The sequence below is a fragment of the Lemur catta genome, chromosome 5 (genome assembly GCF_020740605.2).
Source record: "Lemur catta isolate mLemCat1 chromosome 5, mLemCat1.pri, whole genome shotgun sequence".
Taxonomy (NCBI): Eukaryota; Metazoa; Chordata; class Mammalia; order Primates; family Lemuridae; genus Lemur; species Lemur catta.
The window spans coordinates 6,685,821-6,709,367 of record NC_059132.1 but is presented as its reverse complement, the minus strand read 5'-3'; the positions used below and the strand labels follow the sequence as shown (position 1 = coordinate 6,709,367).

Here is a 23,547-nt window from a genome sequence, read left to right as displayed (position 1 = left end):
TGCGCGCGTCGCTTGGACGGTCTTCCGCCACCTGATGAGGTCATAGTTGTGCGGTGGTGTCTGCTGGTCGGGTGACATCCTTGCGCCTCCCCCGGACCCACGCACGGAAACACGCACCCACTCGGGGATCCAGCCGCCAGTCTACACGCGCCACCCCTCGAGCCCGCCCCTACCCGCCCCCAGGACCTGCCCCTGTTCCGCCCAGTGTTTGTGCGGCGCCAGCTGGCCCGGCCGTTTGCAGCTTCGGAGGTCGCGCTGGGCTGAGAGTGCTCGCTGGCAGAGCCCGGCGGGGACGCAGCCGGCGCTATGCTGGGCAAGGATTACATGCTGGCCATCATTCTGGTCAACTGTGATGGTGTGCACGGAGGGGTCTGGTGGAAGGACTAGGAGCTGAGGGGGCACGAGGAGTGCAAAGGGCTACGGCAAGGCTCAAAGACAGGGTGGGGAATATGTCTCGGTGTGAGGACCAGGTCTAAATGAACCCTGATCTTTAAATGCGGTATCTTCAAGATTGGGGAACTTGGACCTCCAGGCTAAGAGCTGCTCCCTTTGGGATGGAAGGAGGGTTATGACAGGATGTTATTCTGAACTCACAAATAATATGCACCCCCTCTCCAATCCTGTGTTCATATAGATGACTTGTGGGTGGACCAGAGTCTGGAGGGGGAGCCAGGCCTGCCCCCTGGCTGGAGGAAGATCCGAGATGCTGCAGGTACTTACTATTGGCACGTACCCAGTGGTAGCACCCAGTGGCAGCGCCCAACCTGGGAACTAGGAGATTCAGAAGACCCAGGAACGGTAGGTGGAAGTACGAGGAGGGGTCCTGAGCCCATGTGTGGACCTAGGCCTGCTGCAACACTGACTAACCCCCACTCTGCAGGGGTCCGAGGGGATTTGGGGACTGCGGCCCCCCAAAGGGAGATCCTTCTCCAGCCTGGAGAGCTCACTGGACCGGAGGTAACAGGGATGGCCATGCAAAATGAAAGGCTTGGGGTTCCATGGCATTAAAAAATGCAGCTGAACCCCACAGTCTGCTTTCCAGCCCAGGTTCTGGACTCTGTTGATGTTTTGGGTTGTATTGTGTGTTCTTGACTCTCAGTATTTTGAATTTTGTCCCTTGTTCTAAGCTTGTCTTTATGTGTTCCTTTCCATATTCTCAGTCCTGACCTATCGTTTTCTACAAGTTGGCCATTATCTTAGGCTTTGCCTGTGGGGGTTCCTATCCTGTGTTCTAGGGTCTCTTGTTCCAGTTTGGGGCTCTGGTCCACATATTTGACCCTGTTCCATGTTTATGACTTTTATTCTATATCCTGTGTCTGGGTCCTGTGTCCCAAATTTTCCTTCAAATTCTAAGTCACACTTCATATTAAGCTAACTTAATAGGTCCTGGGCTCTGCCCCACTCTGGTTTTATTTATGGTGTTACATTCTTTGTCTTGTTTCACATCCCGTGCTTATCAAGTAGTCTGGGTCTTACCAATGCTACCACTGTAGGAAATGTGGTCCTCTTACTAGCTCTGCTCTGTTCCAGTAACTCTCTGTCCTGGTATGGTGAGGAATCCTACATCCAGAGCATGGAGCCAGGAGCTAAGGTAGTGACTTGGGCCTGAGGGTATTGGGAGGTCCCAAGGGAAAGACCTGGGGTGGGATTGGACTTAGCAGAGGTGATCAAGGGTGAAGGCAGGGGGTACCAGAGGGTTTACACATGTGGAGCCTGTGGCACCTAACACCCTACTTCACCACTAGTTACTCCTGCCTCTTCCTCTAACCCGTCAGTGCTTTGCAGTCCGCTCTCTGGGCTGGGTAGAAGTACCCGAAGAGGACCTGGCACCGGGAAAGAGCAGTATTGCCGTCAATAACTGCATCCAGCAACTGGCCCAGACCTGCAGCCAGAGCCAGCCCCCAGATGGTGCCTGGGGTGAGGTGAGCTGGCTGGGCACCCCCCACCCCACTGCAGCGGTTCAGCCCAGGGCCCAGCAGAGGTAGTTGTCCCTGAATTGCCTGTTCCACATAGCAACCACCTGTATCTGAGCTCTAGGCTGGCCTCTGACCTTGGCAGGGTCAGAACATGCTGATGATCCTGAAGAAGGATGCCATGAGCCTGGTGAATCCCCTGGACCACAGTCTGATCCACTGCCAGCCTCTGGTGCACATCCGTGTATGGGGCGTGGGGAGCTCCAAGGGCCGGTAAGGATGTCTACATTCCCCCAAGCGAGAGCTACTTCTCCCTCCCCACCTGCAGGCTGTGATCCCCACTGATGCTGATCCCCAGTACTTGAGCCCCTGGATACAGATCCTCTGACGTGGACCCAACACTGCCTACCCTGCCTGGTCCAGTCCTGGCTGGGGAGGGTGGGTCCGACTCAGCAGGGACAGATTGGGGAGAGCCTGAGAGGTTGGGCTGATTCTCTTCTGTGCTCCCACATGCTTCCGGAACAGTGACAGGTGAGTGACAACCAGGTGCCCTGAGCCCCAGCCCTGACCTCTCTACTCCATCTGTGCCATATCCCTAGCCTGACTTCACAGCCTCCTGCGGGCACTACAAGCCCCTGCCTCTAACCAGCCTCTACCCCAGCCTCATCTCTGCCCCTGCCAGGGACTTTGCTTTTGTGGCGGGTGAAAAAGACAGCTGTATGCTCAAGTGCCATGTGTTTCGCTGTGATGTCCCTGCCAAGGCCATTGCCAGTGCCCTACATGGGCTCTGTGCCCAGGTAAGGGCCATGGGTGGCACAGGGAATGTGGGTATAGGGCTGGGTCTGAAGCTTCCAAGGTAGCTGGGCAAGGGTGGTATTGGCCTCTTTACCCTAATCCTCCCCTCTCCCTGTGGCTCATGCTGGCTGCATTGTGTTTCAGATCTTATCAGAGCGAGTAGGGGTCAGTGGTGATGCCCCTTGCTGCTCCCCAGACCCCATCTGCCCTGAAGACCTGCCACGGCAAGGTATGGGGAAGGAGGTGCTGCATTGCTGCCTTAGGCTGCTTAGGTGAAACTTGGTGTCGGGGAGGGGGGGATGTTCCTGGTTGTTTAGTACTTCTCTGGAGATAGGGAATTTCTGAGAGGTGTGGTCCCAGGGGTCCCAAGCTCTGAATTGGAAGAGCATCTGTAGGCCTTTATTCTATTAGTACCAGCTCTGGCCTGAGTCCTGACCCACTCATAAGGATGGGGAAAGGGGTAGTTGAGAGAGCTCTCCCAGGCCAACTTGATGTATATGTTTATTTCAGTGGAGCTACTGGATGCAGTGAGCCAGGCTGCTCAGAAGTATGAGGCACTGTACATGGGGACCCTGCCAGTCACCAAAGCCATGGGTAAGGACTGAGGGGATTAGATGGAGTGGTCTGCCTAAGGTCAGGGGAAGGTGGGTGAGCCAGGGTCTACTGTCATTTCTCAGTCCTCACATGGCCTTGTATGGTCTGGGATGTACCAGCCTTCCTAACTCAGAATTCTAAGCCCAGCTCCAGGTATCCTATTCACATTTCTGAGTCCCAAGTCAGTGAGAGGGGTGTAGATACTCCCTACAGACCCTTTCTTTCTTTACAATTGGGAGACACCATGGTGGGCATGTTCCCCCAGGCATGGATGTACTGAACGAGGCCATTGGTACCCTCACCGCCCGAGGGGACCGAAACACCTGGGTTCCCACCATACTCAGTGTGTCTGACTCTCTCATGACTGCACATCCCATTCAGGTATCAGAAGAGGGTGAAGTTGGGGGCTGTGGAGGGGTGAGCAGGGATGCTGAGGGGTCACTGCTTGCTGCTGGAAGAGTTCAGTGGGTCTAGCCAGTCGTTGGCCCTCTAGTGACTAGGCCTCGTGTGGGCAGGCAGAGGCCAGTGCAGAGGAGGAGCCATTGTGGCAGTGCCCTGTGCGCCTTGTGACCTTTATTGGTGTTGGCCGTGACCCACATACCTTTGGCCTCATTGCCGATCTGGGCCGTCAGAGCTTCCAGTGTGCAGCCTTCTGGTGCCAGCCCCATGCAGGTGGACTCTCCGAAGCTGTGCAGGCTGCCTGTATGGTGAGTTAGGGGTGGGAATGGGTGGGTGGGATTGCCCTGCAGCTGCTCTCTACTGTTGACTGGGGCTCAAGATTGGCAGCTTCTCCAGAGATCATAAACCTGGGCTGACTGTGGCTCACTAGTGTTTTGGCCTTAAATGCTTTTTTTAGTAAGTTTTAATTAACTACCAATATTTAAGTCCAGGACATTTCACATAATAACTGCTATTCCTGTTTTTCTTAAAATACTAGGAGCTCTGGCACTGCATTCATGCATATAAATGTCAGCATGCAGCCAGAGTTGTGTAGGGGCTATGCCCTATAAGGTGGGCATTGTCTGTGTTTGTCTGTTTGTCTCATTTAGGTTATTTCCTGGCATTTGTGGGCATTTGAGTGTGAGATGCTTACACTCTGTTAGTTTGGTTCACTCATGCATTCAACAAATGAGAGTGCCTACAGGCTATCAGGCACCATATTTTTTACTTATTTATTTTTCAAAATGTAGCCATGCTTGGACAGGCACCATATTTGACCCTAGGAATTCAGTGGTATGGAGGGCACAACTTTTGCCTTCACAGAACACTTAGGAAGGAGGGAGACAGACCAGAAAGAACTTGTACACCACAGATTGATGGAGGAGGTGGCCCCTTCAAGGATCAGGAAGGGCCGGGCGCGGTGGCTCACGCCTGTAATCCTAGCACTCTGGGAAGCTGAGGCTGGTGGATCGCTCGAGGTCAGGAGTTCGAGACCAGCCTGAGCAAGAGCGAGACCCCGTCTCTACTAAAAATAGAAACAAATTATCTGGCCAACTAAAATATATATAGAAAAAAATTAGCCGGGCATGGTGGCGCATGCCTGTAGTCCCAGCTACTCAGGAGGCTGAGGCAGTAGGATTGCTTAAGCCCAGGAGTTTGAGGTTGCTGTGAGCTAGGCTGACGCCACAGCACTCACTCTAGCCAGGGCAACAAAGTGACACTCTGTCTCAAAAAAAAAAAAGATCAGGAAGGCTACTTGTAAGAGGTGATAGAAAACCAAGAGTTAAAGGTTCCAAGGAAGAAGTTAGCTAGGTGAAGGGGAGTGGGGCAGGTGTGCCAACCACGGGGAACCTCAGCTGTGAAGGTGATAAAGGTGTTAGTGGATTGGAGTGTCTGAAAGAATCTAGTGTATCTGGCATGCAAGGGCAGATGTAGGGAGAGACAATGCAGAGAAAATGGCAGAAACCAGGTCATAGAGGACCTTAGAGGCCAGGGTGATGAGTTTATTTTATCCTGGGGCACTAGGAACTGTTGAAGGGTTTTGAGCCAGGCAGGAAAGTCAGGTTTGTGGATTAGGAGGACCACTTAAACTATACTATGGGTAAAAGATTTGGAGGGCACAGGAGGGGTGGTAGGAAGGCCAGTTAGGACCCCATTGAGTAGTTCAAATGAGAGAAGATTGAGGGCACTTGCATTGGTAATGAAGTTGGTTTGTACACCCTCCCCTTGACTAGGGAATCTGCTTTGCTAGGGACTTGGTCCACACCAGTGAGAGATGGAGGAGAGGCAGCATATTGGTAGGTACAGCTAAGAGTACAGGCCACAGTCAGAACTAGGTTTGAGTGCCAATTCTACCACTTTCTGGCTATGTGACCTTGGGCAAGTCATATACTCTGAATCTCAATTTCCTCATTGCAAAATGGGGATAATATGGTTCATAAATAACTGAGTTATACAAAGCACTTAGCATAGTATCCAGTCCTCTTTAAGTGCTCAATAAATATTGTTTTATGTTTTTGTTATGGGGAGTGGTGTAGGGACTCCAGATGTGGCCAACTACTACCTTCATATCAGACAGAAGCCTTGGCGAGTTCTCTGTCCTACAGGAGCTTTCAGGGATTCCAAGGGCAGAAAGTAGCTTGATCCTCACATTCCCCTTCTCCCTAGGTTCAGTACCAGAAGTGTCTTGTGGCCTCTGCAGCTCGAGGCAAGGCCTGGGGTGCCCAGGCCCGGGCCCGTCTGCGGCTCAAGCGGACCAGCTCCATGGATTCCCCAGGAGGTCCCCTGCCCCTCCCCCTGCTCAAAGGAGGGGTTGGCGGTGCAGGGGCAGCCCCTCGAAAGCGGGGTGTCTTCTCATTTCTTGATGCCTTCCGACTGAAACCTTCTCTGCTCCATATGCCCTAAATTTATCTGGAAGGGCTGGGGAAGGCGGCTTTGGGTCCATGCCTAACTGTATCTATACCCCTTCATTACCCCGAAGCCTGCACCCTCTCACCCCTTGGAGCCTTCTCTGCCTGTCCTTCTGATCCTTGGCCATCCTTTATTTATTGCCCAGTTTATTGTTTATATGGATGACTGAGAAGCCCTGTACCACAGCCTAGGACCCTGGCTCCCCTTTCCTTGGGTCCTTATGTTCCTTGCCCCTGTCCAACCCTGGACAGTTGGCTCTACCTCAGCAACACTTTATAGCAAAATCAGTGCAAATAAAAATCCCTCAGTGACCTCACTGGGTGTGAGTATATTGGAATTGGGACAGGGCTGGGGGCTAACAACCTGTGTGAGATAAGTGTCTTTGTGTCTGTGCCTGGTGTTGGTGGCTGCCTGTAGTCATATGAGGGCATGGGTGTGATGGAAATCTTACTTCATTCATTCAAGGAACATATTTTCTAAAGTCTCCGTGCCAGGCACTAGGCTAGGAGCGGGGGATGTAATAAAATAGTTAGGGAGAGGAACAAGAGTCAAAAAAAGCAACACATAAGATATGGTGTAGTAGAACTAAGAAACCTTGGTTGTGGGAGCTTACGTGAGACACTTAACCTGGCCTGAGGCATTAGAGAAGGCTTCCTGAAGAGTTGACATCTAAGCTGAGTACTAGGTAGCGAGGCTAGAGAAAATGAATGTGTTGATCGTGCAGGACAGTGAACAGAGTTGAGGCTCTAGAAGTCGAGCTGGTCAGATCACAGAGGGGCACGTGTGGGACAGGAGCTTCTGGTGGTTCGAACTTGCTCCTGAGAGCAAGTGGGAGCCACTGGAGAGGTCGGACCCAGAGAGGACGAGCGCTCCTAGAGCGCCAGCTCCTGGAAAACAGCCCCGTTTGGTGCCTTGTGACCAGGATCCCGAAGGTTCATTAGCTGGAGACCTCGAGTCCCTTAGGCAGTTGGCGCAGGGTCCTCACAAGTGGCTGCGCACGGCTGCGGACCGTCCCAGCAAGGGCTCCAGGCGACTAGCCTATGGGGAGCCACGCCTCTGCGCGCCGGCCGAGCGGCCGCCCCGGAAATGACGCGCTGCCCCGCTGGCCGTGCGGAAGTGGCGATGGCGGAGCTGTACGTGAAGCCGGGTGAGTGCTGCGGCCGGTCTAGGGGCGCTGGGTTCTCGCGGCGGGCTGGGGGCAGCCAAGGCGCGGGGTGCAGACCTGTCTCCCTCAGCCCCCATATAATCCTCCGGTGAAATCCCAGTGTCGCTTCACCTCCGCAGGCAACCAGGAGCGCGGCTGGAACGACCCGCCGCAGTTCTCATACGGGCTGCAGACCCAGGCTGGCGGGCCCAAGCGCACGCCACTCACCAAGAGGGTCGCCGCTCCCCAGGATGGATCCCCCAGAGGTGCGTGGGGACCCTTTGCGGGGAGACCGGCGGAGAATGGATGGTGTCAGGGATAAGCATGTTCCGAGGGCCTTTCTCTTTCCTCCGAGGACTCCCTAAGGAGAGAGATTGGGGCCCCAGTAAGGGGCTCATGGCAGGCACTTTTCCGAGCCCCCTCTCTGCTGCTCAGATTAATAAATGGTATGTTGGTTTAAAAAGACTTTCTATATTTTCACCTTAGGTGATCATATCTAGACCTGTGGCTTTTAAATTTTCAAATTTGACTTCCAACCTAGACCTCTGCCCACAACCCCATAGCGGTATACCCATTTGTCTATTCTACCTCTTCATTTGGGTATATAAGAAGCATCTTAGACTTAATGTGTTATTCAATCATTCACTTATTTAATCACTGTTATTTACTGAGCACCAACAATGAGCCAGGCACTGTTTGAGGGTTAGGTAGACAGCAGCGAACAAGACAAAAGGTCTCTGCTTTCAGGGAATCCACACTCTAACACTACAGTAAAATAATAATGGTAAGGGGTCCAAGACAAATAAAACAGAGTGATGTGATATGTGACTGATGAGTTAGCTGACTTAGGGGCGGACATTTAAGCCACACAAAGATCATGCAGAAAAGCTTTCCAAGCGTCAGAAAACAGCTAGTGCAAAGGCCCTGAGATAAGAACACATTTGGCCAATTCAGAGACTGAGGGAAAACAGAGTGGCTAGAGCATAGTAAGTTTTGTAAACCAGGATACGTAAAGTTGGAAGCCACTGAAAAGTTTAAAGCAGAGGCTGCCTTTCCCCCTGAGAATTTCCTAGGGTATTAAGTGGGGTGTGGCCCCCAGAAAGGGGCTCAGGTTTGATTCTTTCAGCGACTTCCATTCTCCACACCTTTTCCACTCCAGAAAAATATAAGGCAGAGTTTCTCAATCTCACCACTATTGGTATGTTGGGCCAGATAATGCTTTTTTATGGGGGAATGTCTTGTATATTGTAGCATGTTTAGCAGCGTTGGTGACTTCTACCCAGTAGATGCCAGTAGCACCCACTTGGTGGTGAGAACCAAAACTGTCTCCAAACATTTGCCCACGGGCACAATCTTCCCAGCTTCAAAACCACTTCATACATCTTAAAAAAATCACTATGCCTACAGTGTGGAAGACAAGATTTTAGGGAAGAAGTGGAAAGAAAAAAAAGTGGAAGAGGGAAGCCTAGAGAAGATAAGAGAGGCTGGGATGCAGAGTATAGCTGGAGAGATGGCTTTTGAAAGGTGCAGGAACCTTTCATCTATTAGAGGAAGAAGGACAGTGGCTACAGATGCAGTTGGGTTAGAAGTGGTGGTGGGAAGATGAGAGCTCCTATTAACGAGCTCTATTTTTCTCAATGAAATATGAGGCAGAGTCAGAAGTAGACAGCACAGAAAGGGAGAGAGGGGGAGAAGGTGGAAAAGTTTAGATATATGAAAATAGTTGCTCTAAATAGTGGAAAAACGAGGCAAAGTGTCCAGGCAGTGTTTGATACCTTTTAAAATCTGTGGCCATGAATTTAAAGTGTAATTCATTAGCATGGTTCTGTTTTTCCTCCCAAGTACAGGCAAGTTGGCTTTAACCAGGAAAGTTGGACAATAGGAGGTGATAAAGGAGGTAAGAGTATTTATAAGGGAGTGATTTTAATGCACCATGAAGTCAAAGTAGCTAAACTGGAAGGGTAGGAGGGGTGATCAGATTTTGGAGGTGATAGTGTCGTTAACAAGGCAGAGGGAAATGAGAGGCTGAGGTAGGGTGGGAAAAAATGACTATTGGAGTAAGGAGGTCAAGTATTCGAGAGGCCAAATTATTAGATGAATTAATTCATGTGGATGCTGATACCCAAAAGTAAATTCTTGACTTTTCTCTAGTCTTTTTTCTCAGTGATTCCCATTACCCAAGGGTCATCTTGACTTTTTTCTCCCTCACCCCCAATCCACCAAGTTCTATTGCTACCTCCTCCTAAATAAACCTCAGACCACTCCATTTTCCCTCATGTACTCTTTCACCCGAGTCCACACCAGCATGCTCTCTTTCCTGGACTACTCAACTCCTCAGCTAGTTGTGTCTGCCTCCGTCCTTGACCAGTTCTCATCAGTTTTTCATAGCATACATCAGTGTTAATAATTTTCAGACACACAGGCCTTGTTTCTGTCCCTTGAACAAGTCAATACTTTTCCTGCATCTAGGCATTGCCCTTACCTACACCCGGTACATATTCCTTCAACTCTTCATAGCTGCATCTATCTCATCCATTATTTCTCAACTTAATAAAAACAGCTAAGGCTGGGTGCGGTGGCTCACACTTGTAATCCTAGCACTCTGGGAGGCCCAGGCAGAAGGATTGCTTGAGGTCAGGGGTTCAAGACCAGCCTGAGCAAGAGCAAGACCCTGTCTCTACTAAAAATAGAAAAAAATCAGCTGGGCGTGGTGGCGTGCTCTTGTAGTCCCAGCTACTCGGGAGGCTGAGGCAGGAGGATCGCTTGAGCCCAGGAGTTTGAGGCTGCAGTGAGCTATGCTGATGCCCTGCACTCTAGCCAGGGCAACAGAGATTCTCAAAAAATAAAAATAAAAAAATAAAAACAGCTAAGTTTGAACCCAAGCTTAGAAGTTAAAAGTAACTCGCTGAAGGTCAGAGTGGGTGAGCTGGGATAAACTTAGTTGTCACATCAGAAGACCTTCCTTGAACTCTTAGTCTAGATAGATCCCCCTGTTCATCTTTATTACATAATCCATTTTATTTCTTTGTAGCATATAACACAATTTGGTAATTTTCTTGTGCCCCCCCGCCCCGCCCCCGCCTAGAATTTAAGCTTTCTGAGGTCAGAAACCTAATCTTTCTGTTTTACTTTTCTTATTTTTGGTCCCTAGCACATTGTCTGGCATATGGTAGAGACTGCATAAATACACATTTTTGAATGAGTTGTGCCAGAAGCCCTTCTTAGAAGGGGCAAATTTAACATTGAGCTTCTTGCATATTTAAGTCATCTTGCTTGATCCTGCTCTTACCTTTTCAATCCCCACCTCAGAGACTTCTGGGCTTCCCGCAATGGGGCCTCCACCTCCTTCAAGTAAGGTTCCCAGGCCCCCACCTGTGGGGAGTTGTCCTGCCTTTGGTGTGGAGCCCACAAGTTTCCCAGTTGAGTCTGAAGCTCTGATGGAGGATGTGCTGGGACCTTTGGAACAGGCATTGGAGGATTGCCGTGGCCACACGAGGGTAAGCCCTGGCACTCCAGAGGGTGGAGAGGGCTCCCAGTCATAGCCAGATGTGGGTACAGCGCCCAGAGGTAGACCATCTGACACTATGGGCAATGGCTATTAATTCTTTTAGCTACAGACCTTTTCAGAATCTGTTAGGGCCTTCCCAGAAAAATGAACACAAGATTTCAGGAGGGTTCAGAGGACTTCAATAGAAGAGGCTTGTGGGAACAAGAGTTGAATTCAGCTCCCATTAGTGAACCGGTAACAGCCTGATTTTCTGTACCTCCAAGCCATTCAGAGCAGATCCTGCTGATTTTGTGCTCAGGAAATTATACTGTGCTCAGTCTGGGAGAAAGAAATCTCATTTATACTGTTTCCTAAGTCTGTGGAGGCAAGGGATCTAAGGAATGTCTTAAAGGAAAGAAAGAGGGAGTGTCGTGGTAATTTCACCTCTTTGGCTTTTAGTTTCCTTATTTGTGAAGTAACATAAGCTTCTGAGGGTCTGAGAAGCCTTTGAAATTTAAAAATTCTAGCCATACATGCATTTTTCTTGGGAGGAGATCTATAGGTTTCATCAGGTTCTCAGTGGGTGCTGCTAACTTTTGGGTAAAGAACCAGAACTCTGAAGATGAAGTGTAAAGTTCCTAGGCCAGAGAAAGCAGGTGCTTCCTACATGGTGCTGCCATCACCTCCCCCTGTTGGGTTGGCAGCACTGAATTGGGAGGGGCTTCTGTCTCAGAAGCAGGTATGTGATGACATCAGTCGACGCCTGGCACTGCTGCAGGAACAGTGGGCTGGAGGGAAGTTGTCAATGCCTGTAAAGAAGAGGATGGCTATACTAGTGCGAGGTATGGGTGGGTTCCTTGGTACAGCCTAAGTCCCTCATCTTGCCATGACTGGCTGAGCTGGAACAGGTGCTGAGATTTTGACTGATTGGGAGGGGAGGTACAGGAGCTGTCTCTTTTATCCTAGGCTGCTTGCTCAACCCCTCTCTTTCCTCAGAGCTTTCAAACCACCAGTGGGATGCAGCAGATGACATCCACCGCTCACTCATGGTTGACCATGTGACTGAGGTCAGTCAATGGATGGTGGGAGTTAAAAGATTAATTGCGGAAAAGAGGAGCCTGTCTGCAGAGGAGGAGGCCAATGAAGAGAAATCTGCTGCCACAGCTGAGGAGAACCAGACCATACCAGGCTTCCAGCAGGCTCCATAATCCTGTGGGTTCCCCAGACTCACCTGACACAATCTCCTATGCCTTGGTGTGGGAGGCCTTCTTTCACTTGGCTTCCTCTTACCACCAGGGAGGCTGTCTGTCTCATTCAACCTGACTTACCTCTGTGGGAAGAGGTTCCACCTGGGCCAGAGGGATGTCGTTTGTTACCCATTAACACATGCAATTCAATAAAAACATCTCAGTGGTGGGCTTTGGGTAGGTGGGAGAGATAGATGAGCCCTTCCTATGCCAAACTGGTCCCCTCTGTTGTCCTCAACTTCCCTGCTCCCTGTGTACCCTGCAAACTGCTGTTCTCCTTCCTCCATTTATCATGAAGGGCCTTGCTGGGCACGACCAGATTGCTGACTACCACTTTCCCCAAGATTAGACTAAAAAGCACATTCCTCAAAGACTGTCCTGTTTGCACTGTATCACCCTTGAGGTGCCACAGAGATTAGAAACACATTGGGGTTTTTGCTGTGTAAACTGAAGGATAAAAAAAACCAGATTACTGAGATTTGGGATCATAACTTTATCTGATTCACCACAGTAGCATCTGCCTCATACTGGCCTTCAACGGGGGCCCTAAAGTCTGTTCTAACCCTTTGAGAACAGAGCTGCGTGGAAAGGGACAGAGAGCTCCTTGGTGGATATCATCTTGTGAGAAGGGAGGTTACATGTTTTCAGTGTTGGAATAGGGGGACTAGTGAGAAGCAGAAAAGGCATGGGGGAAAGACTGGGGATGACTATAGGCAGGGACAGCACCTCTTTTCCAAAAGTCCTGCTTTGGATAGGGGAGGAGCTGCTGGGGAGGCTCAGTCCCAGGAGTGTCGCTTCCTTGAAAGGCAGGAACAGCCTTTGGCAAGGGCCTGGCTACTGCTGTGTATGGTTTGGCAGCTCCACTAGCCTGCCTCATTCATTGCTGCTAAAAGTGGGCCGGGTGGAAGCTGGGAATGAATGGACCTGGGGCCCTTAGCTATATGGCTGAAATGGGGCGATAAACATTGAGGAGAACACTGGAGCCAAAGCATTTCTCTGAATGTTTACTAAGCAACCAGAAGGTGACATACTCCATCCCCCACAGTCCCAGACCCTAAGCATAGAGGGCTTGGGGTTGAGAGGAGTCCCTACAGACCAAAGAGAAAGCAGAACCAAGGGCTTGGCAAGTTGCCCACTCCTATCCCTGGTCTAGCTGCCTCAGAACTAAAGGAGGCCCAGAACCAACAAATCACTCCCTTCCAGATAAGATGAGGCCAGCTGGCCTCTGGATACCCCAGAAGAGGGTGGCAGCAGTGGCCGAGGGATCCCTCTATAACTCCACACACAGGGTCATCTGCACTGGATTAGATGTCCATTTCAAATTGTGCATCACCTGGAGACAGAAAAGGGAGGAGGACTGGTTGCTGGTCTGAGAGTCTGCAGGCTCACAGCATCAGTGCAGAAACCCCTCTTGGAAATGAACCCCCACTCTACTTCACAGGGGCATTTGAACTCAAAGGCCGGGGCAATTCTTAGTTTCTGCTTTCCTTACCGGGTATCTCTTCCTCTGTCTCCTTCTGCTCCTTCAGCTCCTCCAGCTTGGAGGGTGGGGCTGTTGGGGGAGTTGTGACCCCGGGAATCTGAGGAAGGCAGCAGGGTTGTGTCCGGGCAATGAGTGAGTTCTTGCACTCCAGCAGGAACTTTCGGTCGTAGTTGATCCTGGTGCCTGTCAAGGGGTAGGGGCTACGGTAAGAGTCAGGAGTTTGGGTACAGAGGCTACTGGAGCCCCAGACACAGGCCTTCTAGGAACTGGGGGTTGTGGGTGGTGGTGTCACATTTCCCTGTGTATCAAAGGGCATCTGCTCTGCAGTCCTGCTAGGATCTTAACTGACAAGACTTCACAGCAATTAAGTCTTCTAGGCGTAACCAAGATGTGGCTAAAAACCATAAACAACTGGGGGATCCCAGCAGGTTCAGGCAGGGGCTTTAGGTTTGGGGGAACATCAGGTCTTGGCTCTAAGAAGAGCACCAAACTTGGAGCTCAGGTACTGAAGGCTGCTGCTCTGGAACTTCCTTGCTTTGGTTCACAAGATGGGGCCCAGCCTTCCAGCCTCACTTAGATCAAGAGGTCAAATAGCAGTTGTGAAGGGTTTCACCCAGTGTTACCACCTGGGCTATTATCTCCTGCAGGGAGGAGCTGCGTTCCCAGTGAAACACAGGGACATGCTGTTCTTATCCTGACCCCTCCCAAGTCCTATAAGGCTCAGCCTAGCCGAGAGGAACTTGGCCTGTGTGGTGTCCTCAAAAGGCCCTACCCTCTTCTCTCCCCTCCCCTGTGGCAGGAACTTCTGGGTCGGGTACGCAGCAGCTCGTGATCCCAGGCCATCAGCCAGCTGCACGTAAACGGAGCATCCACTCCCAACTGCTCTAGCTTTGCAAGACCGGGTGTTTCCTGCCCAGGCCACGCTCAGTTAGGGGCCTCAGCTGTTACACTCAGGAGGCAAAGTCGCAAGGGGTGGGAGCATGTGCAAGGCGCCCAGAACCCAGCCCCCTGTGAAGGATTACAGCCACATACCGGAAGCCAGGCTTATGGCCTCGCTGCATCACTTCAAGGTTTTTGGGAACTGAGCTTCGGCTCCAAACATCCTCACCCAAAGCTACAAACAGCAGAGGGGCCTGCGCACGCGTCCAAGGCCCGCAAATCCACACCCCCCCCCCAACCCACGATAGCACGCACGCGCTGGTTTGCCCGCAGCCTGCGGACCCGGACCCGGACCCGGCCCCGGCCACCTGACCTCCCGGGGTAGTGGCGTATAGTGTGCCCCCTGGCGTGGTGCTGTAGCAGTCGGGCAGCCGGTCCCGACCCCCGGGAATCGGGCAGCTTGTGGACGTGGACATAGCGGGCAGAATCAGGAAGGAAACCAGCTGGTGGTCGCGGAGCACTGCTGAGTCTGAGGCGGACTCTGCCGACCACGTGCAGCCGCGGGCAACAACACTAGGACTACGTCACGCCCGCCGTCATTCAACCTGGCGAGGGGCCCCGCCCTACCCGCTAGGGACCAAGCCTTGGCTCAGAAAAAGCTGGAAAGGGTCTGAGTCCCAGTCCCCACACCGACCTCCAGTTCCTCCTGGCCTAGCACTGGACAACCTGCCTCTGAGTGCTGCAGCAGCTCAGCTATTTACTATTTACAGCTGCGCACTGGGGGCAGGTGAAGGAGGGCAAGTGTTGCTGTCCAGTGGTAACTCATCCATTCCTTGCAGCAGTTTGGACAGTAAAGCATGGTTAGTAGCCAAAGTCATGTATCCTTTAGGAGAGGAAGCTGGGATTCAAACCTGAGTGCATCTGATTCCAGAGCCTGTGCCCTTTCACCACAGCTGTGTACTGCCTTCCATAAACAATAATAGTACAGGGTGAGCACCTAGAATGGCCTGGAGCACAGCAGGAAGGGGAAGGTCAGGGAGGGCTGGCCGGCTTTCTGAAGAAGTGATACCTGCACTCATTTAATTAAAAGGTAAGTAAAAGCTGGGGCATAGGGGAAGCTACATGAGGCATCGCCAGTGGGGAAGCTTGTCCACTGATCTCTGGACTACAGTTAACTAAGGAAGGGCAGGGGGGTGGTGAGGAGGGCTTGGTCTTTAGCTTTCAGAAAAAAAGTAGGAGAGACTTTGGCCTTGGAAATAAGATTTTTTGATGTAGGAACAAAATGATAGGCAAGAGACATGGTGGTAGAGTTAAGTACTACGTCTAGTAGCTATACACACTAAAAATCTTGACTTCATCTAGTTGTCCTCTGTTTGGCTTCCTCAAAATCAGTACTGCCCCATTCCCACCCCGCCCCCCAAAACTAAGTGAACTATTTGCATGCATTTATCAATATGACCTCAGCTCAGACTTCGTATTTTCCCTTAGCTCTGATTACTCATTTTTAAAAAATTGTACTTTATAAATCAGTGCTGCTCAAACTTTAATGTGCATATAAATCATGTGGAGATCGTATTAAAATGAGAATTCTGATACAGGAGGTCTGTGGGAAGATTCTGGATTTTTAATACAATCCCAGGTAATGCAGATGCTTCAAGTCCTCAGAATCACATTTTGGGTAGCAAGGGTATGTATATTTTTTGTCCCCTCAAAAGGTTTTTGAGTCTCTTACAAAATGGTACATGCCTAAATGAAGTGTTTTAGCAGTGCTGGAGGGTAGCTTGCAAGCAGATTGTGGAGAGCCATTTAAGATAACTCAGCTTTGTGTTTTTTTTTTTTTTTTTGATAACTCAGCTTTTACACAAGGTGATGAAGTAGTCTGATGGGGGGAATGGGGTAGAGGATGGTGAGATTGAAGGTGGGGAGTCCAACCCAATAAAACCAGTGGGCAAAAGAGCAATGGCTATGGGGATGGAAAGAAGTGGATGAGATTTCAGATACACAGAGGAGGAAGAATAAGATGATCCATTAAGGGTGGGGGTGAGGGAAAGGGAGAAAAGTCTGGATAATTCTCAATCTTTTGGCTTGAAAGTCTTGGTGGCTAAGTAGTCCCAACTAATACAATAAGGAAAACAAGAAGATGGGCATATTATTGGTTTCAAGTGCAGAGGGAGAACCCTGGGTTAAGTGACTCCGATTTGGGTGTAGTGAAATCCAAGAGAGTGGGATGAGATCACTGGGGAAAAGATACAGTGTAAGAGGAGGCCTGGGCATATCAACATTTATTTAAGGGGTAGTAAAGAAACAGGATTCACCAAAAGAGACTGAGAAAGACCAGTTAAAAAAAAAGAGTAGGAGAGAAATGTCAAAGGTTTTCAAGAAGGATCAGTGTGGAAGTGAGGTCTTCCTTCCACTAATCTCTACTACAAAACAGCAGCAGCAATTACTACTACTATAATGACTACTGCTTGCAGCTAACTTTTCTGGAGACACTGTGTGCTATAAGGGCTAGGGACTTGGTATTTGGCTTTAGAGAGAAAGCCAGATTCATTATCCATGCAACCTGGATGAAGGAACAGGAGTTTAAATCAAAGGGCCAATACTATTTCCCCATTAGAACATGGAAGCTTTAAAAACAAAATACCTATGCCCAGGTCTACCCCCAGAGATTATGATTAAACCCACAAGGAAATATCAGGTCTCTGCTACCAGGCAAAGTGCTCTGGACTCACACCAGTAATATTAAGATAAAACAGGAATGTGAAAAATAATTACAAAATAGGTTTGAAATCAGATCATCTGATTTATGACCTTGTTTTTCAAATTAGGTCTTGAAGCCCAGAATTAGGGCCTTTATGAGAGGTAGTCTTAACACACTTAAGTTTTTGATACTTAAAACCACCTTTCACCCATTGCCTACAGGAGACAGAGTGAAGGTGAAGGAACCTGCTTGTTGGCTAATGACAAATCACTGAGGATGAATAGAAAATGCAGCATTATCAGAACCCCTCACCCCAAGACAGGGTCCATTGGGAGGAAATCACAACCAGCCACACTTCTTGGTAGAAGTGCTTCTTGCTAGTCAGAGAACAAGATGTTCAGCAACTGTTTTCCTACAGGCTTGCTTGCCTCTTCCTGGGTTTACAACGTGGTCCAAAGGTCTTAAAACAGTTAGATAGAACCACCTATACTAAGTACTCCTTTTTGTTTGGCTTGAAACTATAATGTGACCAGCCTTTCCCCTTCTATAAGCTAACTCAAACCCCCAAGGATGGTCTCCTCTTGCACTAGTATTGAGATTTAGAACAGGATTTGGCCACAATCTACATGAACAGATGGAAACTGTAGTTTCAAGTCCTGGGATTTCTTACCTCTGGTTAGGAGAGGCCACCATTGGCTGTCCAACTCTCTTCTTTGGTCTGGTTAGCTGAGTTGATGGGATTTCCCCTTTGAGAGCAGGGACTGAAGGAAGCAGACTGGCCTATAAAAGGGCAAGTCAGCACACTGTAGCCACAATAGGTTTAAAGGGTCTTAAAACATCAATAATTTTATTGGTGGTAGAATTTTATTACATTGAACACTATTTGAAATAAGTGGGTCCAGAAACCTTGATAATATAGTTTTATTCCTTGAAAGAGCTATTATTCTCACAGGGTTTGATCTATGACTTAGCAAGATGTTTCTTAATGACTTGAGGGCTCCCTATGGATATGCAAGGTTTTCTTCTGCCTCCACTAAAATCTCAAAATCAATACGGGCTTCCTCAAGAGCAAGCTTTTGATTCCTTATCAGAACCAATGCTAGGGGCTCTCAAACCACAGCACTGTAAACATTCTAATGGCTTCCAGTATTCCCATACATTATATTCTCATTCACAAGAAAAAGAAGAAAACCTGTGTTAGAACTAGAAGGCTCTTTTGAGTTCATTTAAGTTCAATTTCATTTTCATGTTTCATGTTTACCTCAATTGATGAGGTAAACAAAGCCCAGAAAGGTGAAATGACTTGTGTAGCGTCATAAAGCTTCAGTGGCAGAAATGAAAATAGAATTTAGGCTTCTGGTTACTGTTGTTCCACTGTATCCATGCGTCCTCCCCCCATATCCCTTGTATATTTTGAAAGTTATTGAGTTCTTACCTGAGCTAGGTTTTATCCAATGCTGAAGTTGGTAAAATAGTAGAAAAGGAATGCCAGGAAGAGGCAGGCAGAGGAAGAAGAGATTATAGCAGGAGAAATGAGGTTGGGAATAAGCTACTGGGATCCAAATAGTCAGAAAGAAAGGAAGGAAGTGCTTGTAAGAGGGAAGGGAGGATAGCATCCCAAAGAACTATTCCCAACTGCACAACTGATGTTTCTTCCCAATTCTCCTAAAAGTTCCTCATAATTGCGTCCCTTCCTTTCATGGGTTTTTGTTTCTGACCTGAGATAAAATTTCTCATTCTGTTGTCCTCAAGGTACAGAGTATGAATTTAAGGGCTCCTCCAGACAATTAAAATATACTGTAGATAGTTAAGATAGAATAAAACTCACCTTTTTGTCCCACTGAATAATTTACTAAATGTTATCTCTCATTAGTGTATATTTCATCAGGAGTAGTTTCATTCATTTCACTAATTTTAGGTAATTTTTTGGTTGTTGGTGGTAAGTGGAAACAACAATATATGTAGGTGATCTGAGGGGGTCTTTTGTCCCCCCTGCAAAGGTCAAGGGGCCTCTTGAGAATACTTGATGTGGTTATTGATCACTACAAAGGCAGTAGCTTCAACGCCAGTGACACTTTCCAAATCCATTCAAAATAGAAAATAAGAAATGAACTTAAGGAAGTTTTCCTATATGTAAGATGATATGGAAGACAAAAGAACCAGGTTATGTCTAACATAGAACAAACATGGTATGTCTGATCTGATGCTGGCCTTAGGACCTGGGCAGAGAAGATTAAGAATTTCTGTTGGCATAAGAATAGAAAAGTGCTGCTAGTATGCTGCTGCCTCTAGTTACTACTCTTTCTCTATGCATCCTCCTTTGCCTTGATAAGTTTTGGCTTTTCTATCAGCCTCAAACATTTTCTTTTCTTTTTTATATTGCCTATAGATAAGACCAGGAAATTCAGCTATATTAAAACAAATAAGTTGATGACTATCATTTTCAGTGGGATAACTCTTCCTTCTTTTTATTTATTTATTTTTTTTTGAGACAGAGTCTCGCTCTGTTACCCGGGCTAGAGTGAGTACCATGGCGTCAGCCTAGCTCACAGCAACCTCAAACTCCTAGGCTCAAGCGATCCTACTGCCTCAGCTTCCCGAGTAGCTGGGACTACAGGCATGTGCCACCATGCCCGGCTAATTTTTTTTTTCTATATATATTTAGTTGTCCATATAATTTCTTTCTATTTTTAGAAGAGACGGAGTCTCGCTCTTGCTCAGGCTGGTCTCGAACTCCTGAGCTCAAACGATCCACCCGCCTCGGCCTCCCAAGTGCTAGGGTTACAAGCGTGAGCCACCGCGCCCGGCGGATAACTCTTCCTTCTTTATTGCATCAGATTCTTGGCATAGCCTTTAGTTTGTCCAAAACAACGCATCCCAGTGTTCCTGTGTTTAGCTTGTTAAACATACTGGCTCTTCATTCTTGGGGCCATGGAACTAAAGCCCAAAGTGACATATTTATAAACAGTACTCAGCTGATTCAACAATACAACAGAATGACAGGAGTCACCCCCCCTCTTATGTCTTAACTCAAATAAAACTTAAAATACCTATAACCAAATAAATCTTTTAGATTTAAAAAAAAAAGTCAGAAAGCACCAAAGGAACCTGAAGTTGATGATTTGGTTGTTCCTCAGTTTGTTTAGTGTCATCTGATTTAAATCCAATGATTCTTATTGACAATCTCATGATCTATAAAGAGCAAAACCTATCAATGGCCTATCTGCTAAAGTTAGGTAAGATACATTGCCAGGGCTTGAAACTTTGTCACACACAAAATGATATGGAAGACAACAAGGAAACAAGGAATGTTTAACACAGAATAAATAGATAACTAGTCTTAAAAGTGCTTTTTCAAGGCAGTCTAAGAATGGACTCTAAAGTGTAAAATGTTAGAAGCCTGTTACAAATACAGTATTAATGATCTGGTTCATTATGATGTGGATAGGGTGGTACCTGCATGACCACTGAAAGGATCACACCCCACTTCTAAACACTGTTCATCTTTTTATTGAATATTCTGGTAAATATTTCACATTAATACAGGCTACATTAAGTAGAGCCACTATATGACAAGAAATTTACTCAACTTTTTCCTTTTAAGTATGTAAACAATTATACATGTATTTACCACCCTAAAAGGTTGAAATATGTAATCAACTAATTCTCGTCTGCATACAAGTAGCATTCAGTATGTTTAGCCAAAAGCACTAAGTTCATCTGATCTTAAGTTCAAAATGGCTAAACTAACCAGAGAACATAATCAGGTGGATAGGAATCAGTTTGTTCTTATACAATGGACAATCAAATTTCCATTGCTCAGAGAAAATTTCTTAGTTAGGCACATTAAAAAAAAAAATCCCCAGGGTTCTTCCAAAGTCATAGGTTTCTCAAACAAGGCTAAAGAGTTAAGACCTTCTAACTTAGTTGACATATTTGAGATGCATGTTTCCAATATGAGGTGCCCACGTGCCAGGCCAAATCTGAAAAGGGGGAGGAAAAATTGGAATTTCTAATTAGGAATCTTTAGATATTTACAAAATGAATATATAAATGCAATGGTAATTCACTGTTTCTGCCTACGAAGAATACACATACATGAAATAAAATGTTTAGTAGCATCATCTTGATATTGAAAAACTTAATTCAAATCAAAATGGTTGGTTCATGACTTTTGACATTCAGAATTTGCACTACCCACAGAATTAAAAGTATGACACAACAAATCTGAAAAATTAAAGAGCATTAAAGCCCATTTTACCTGTTGGGCATCAGTGCATTCAGTAGAATTTTGGATAACTTTTATCATAGGATTCCAAGCAGGATCTGGGTTGTGAAGTCCATTAAACAGAGGGCCTCCTGGAACATCAGCAAGCTGAGGATGGGAGGGTATTATGGTGCCTCCATACATGGAAATTGGCAGTCCCTAAAACAGGAAAAAAAGGTTTAATCATAAAACTTTTATAAATGATCCCAGAATACCAGCTTAAACCTCTTCAATTTCCCTCATTCAAAGAACTCCAGGGCTAGGCATGGTGGCTCACACAGGAGGATCACTGAGACCAGGAGTTTGAGATCAGCCTGGGTAACATATCAAGACCCTGTCTCTAAAATAAACAAAGAACTCCAGAGGATCCTGTAATATAGCATGGCACGATGTTGAGAAAGCAAAAGTGTTTACCTGTATCCACATTTCTCAACAAGGAAGAAAAAAACCTAAATTCAATATCAAGTCATCAGGAAATTTTCCATATTCCATATTTGATGAAAACATTTAATACCCTCAACTTTCCCATATTTTAGTTTCACTAATAAAGCATGTGCTAAGAAGAAAAAAGGGAACTCTACATGATTACTTCCATCCATAATCCGGCTTTCTGGTAGCCAGAAAGCTGTCAGAACAGACAAGAAGGCATCAGAGAGCTCATGGCCAACTGTTTAGAGAGACAGAGGCCTCTCTCAAAGCTGTGGCAGCAGAACACAAATCCCTCAGATGTTTTAGGTGGACAGGGACATCTTCAGGATGATGTGAGGACAAACTAACTGTGGACAATACTACCCACTCTTGAAATTGAGCAAAAGATCTGGCAACGTCACAGAAACAAAAGGGACAATTACTTCAATACAAACTATTCTTTAACATGTGACTACATTGACTGGTGAAGTGTCAAACAAGTTACAATGATGTTTGTCAACTCACTTTAGAAAAATCCACAAAACCGCTTGCCATAGGCTGATGAAAAATGTTAGAGGGGGCTACCATTCCAGAATCGTCTCTCTCCATTGGTTGGTGCTGAGAGAATGTGCTTGGGTCTGATAATTGTTGATGCATTGGATGGTTCCCTATCACAGACTGCGACCAACCTGATAAGCCTTCTAGAAAGAAGAATTGAAAACAGTGTTTGATATTTATTTAGATAAAACAATAATACATTACGACTTTATTTGTTTTTCATACTAAATGTGATCAAAATCTTTTCTCTGAAGAGCTCAGGCACATTCATCACAATCTTACAAGCCAAAAAAAAACAAGTTCCTGGAAAACTGGGTGAAGTCCCTTGAATACCTCACTCCACTTTGTCTTTCAAAAGATAAAGTGCTCTCTGAAAGAACTCAAATGATTGTTTAAGAGGGAAAGGACACTCACTTTGAATCTTTTATTTCTGATCAACTCTATATATCATCCCAATTAACATTCCAGACCCTGAGATTGGATTGGACTCCTCATAAGTGTAAATACCCTTCCCTGACTGTTAAGCACAGGAATTAAGTTTTGTTTGTTTGTTTCTAAAAAACTAAGTTTTAATGGCAAACTCGTAACTTATTTGAGATACCCTTCTAGAGAGAGGGTAAGGTAATTGTACCTGACACAGCGTTGACACCAAATGACCAGATTCCACTGTGTCCAACAGGAGCGACAAAACTGGTCCCCACAGGGGCTTGTGCAACAGACCCTCCTTGCCGAATCCGGGCCAGTCTCTCTGTTCCAATCGGGGGAGGTATTTTTCGATCCTGACTGGCACTGCCTCCTTTTGGTTGGCCCAATGTTGGTGGGGCAGAAGTGGCTGAAAGAGGTGAAGATGATCCCGAAGAAACAGATGGAATAGAAGAGTCACCTGGTGGCAAAATATTTCTCTATTGTTTTATTACATATAAAAACTTAAGAATATGAGAAGCCTTGTTGGAAAGATCTATTCCACAACATAGGTTCTGTAGAGAAATATTTCATAAGATCATTCAAATGAAAATATGTAATTCTATAAACATTGGCCTAGACTACTTCTGCCTATATTAAGCATAAAACAAATAGTCTAAAACATTTTTTCCTGATTGAACTGATCAAGGCTAGAAAGGAAACAGGCCACGTTTTGCTCTAGCTCTAAATAATCTTCTCAAAACATATATTGTCACATTTTAAATTAACTAAAATGTGGCAATGTTCACACAGTACCAA

At 47.1% G+C, this 23,547-nt stretch overlaps 3 protein-coding genes across 21 annotated transcripts in view; 2 read left to right on the top strand and 1 right to left on the bottom strand.

Annotated features, from left to right (window-relative positions):
- Nucleotides 1-17: 17 nt before the first annotated feature.
- Nucleotides 18-6,468, top strand: APBB3 (amyloid beta precursor protein binding family B member 3). 2 transcript variants are annotated; one of them, XM_045550981.1, is made up of 12 exons: nucleotides 18-355; nucleotides 635-798; nucleotides 881-957; nucleotides 1,531-1,591; nucleotides 1,776-1,922; nucleotides 2,059-2,186; nucleotides 2,596-2,710; nucleotides 2,853-2,937; nucleotides 3,219-3,302; nucleotides 3,568-3,683; nucleotides 3,935-4,009; nucleotides 5,910-6,468. In XM_045550981.1, exons 1-12 carry the CDS (start codon nucleotides 307-309, stop codon nucleotides 6,144-6,146), a joined length of 1,338 nt encoding a protein of 445 aa, XP_045406937.1. In that variant the 5' UTR covers nucleotides 18-306; the 3' UTR covers nucleotides 6,147-6,468. The 2 variants fall into 2 exon arrangements, with proteins under 2 accessions (XP_045406937.1, XP_045406936.1); XM_045550980.1 differs by having other exon boundaries at nucleotides 3,818-4,009.
- Nucleotides 6,469-6,819: 351 nt separating this feature from the next.
- SRA1 (steroid receptor RNA activator 1) lies at nucleotides 6,820-12,508 on the top strand. Of its 3 annotated transcripts, XM_045550985.1 has the most exons (6): nucleotides 6,820-7,299; nucleotides 7,437-7,562; nucleotides 9,144-9,193; nucleotides 10,594-10,793; nucleotides 11,517-11,625; nucleotides 11,780-12,508. In XM_045550985.1, the coding sequence occupies exons 1-6, from the start codon at nucleotides 7,193-7,195 to the stop codon at nucleotides 11,989-11,991; spliced, it is 804 nt and encodes a 267-aa protein (XP_045406941.1). In that variant the 5' UTR covers nucleotides 6,820-7,192; the 3' UTR covers nucleotides 11,992-12,508. The 3 variants fall into 3 exon arrangements, with proteins under 3 accessions (XP_045406941.1, XP_045406942.1, XP_045406943.1); XM_045550986.1 differs by lacking the exon at nucleotides 9,144-9,193 and having other exon boundaries at nucleotides 7,206-7,299; XM_045550987.1 differs by lacking the exon at nucleotides 6,820-7,299 and having other exon boundaries at nucleotides 7,479-7,562; nucleotides 9,139-9,193.
- Nucleotides 12,509-13,021: 513 nt separating this feature from the next.
- Nucleotides 13,022-23,547, bottom strand: part of LOC123637857 (ankyrin repeat and KH domain-containing protein 1) — a 133,165-nt gene continuing 122,639 nt past the window's right edge. For 8 of the 16 annotated variants that reach the window (XM_045550962.1, XM_045550968.1, XM_045550975.1 and 5 more), the window contains 6 exons: nucleotides 22,958-23,209; nucleotides 22,294-22,469; nucleotides 21,355-21,519; nucleotides 17,764-17,873; nucleotides 13,523-13,696; nucleotides 13,022-13,363 (listed from right to left, as the gene is read on the bottom strand). In XM_045550962.1, the coding sequence (XP_045406918.1) occupies nucleotides 13,360-13,363; nucleotides 13,523-13,696; nucleotides 17,764-17,873; nucleotides 21,355-21,519; nucleotides 22,294-22,469; nucleotides 22,958-23,209 (881 nt within the window). In that variant the 3' untranslated portion in view covers nucleotides 13,022-13,359. Of the gene's footprint in view, nucleotides 13,364-13,522; nucleotides 13,697-17,763; nucleotides 17,874-20,588; nucleotides 21,077-21,354; nucleotides 21,520-22,293; nucleotides 22,470-22,957; nucleotides 23,210-23,547 lie in introns of those variants that run through there. The other 8 variants (XM_045550965.1, XM_045550970.1, XM_045550967.1 and 5 more) reach the window with 3 other exon arrangements.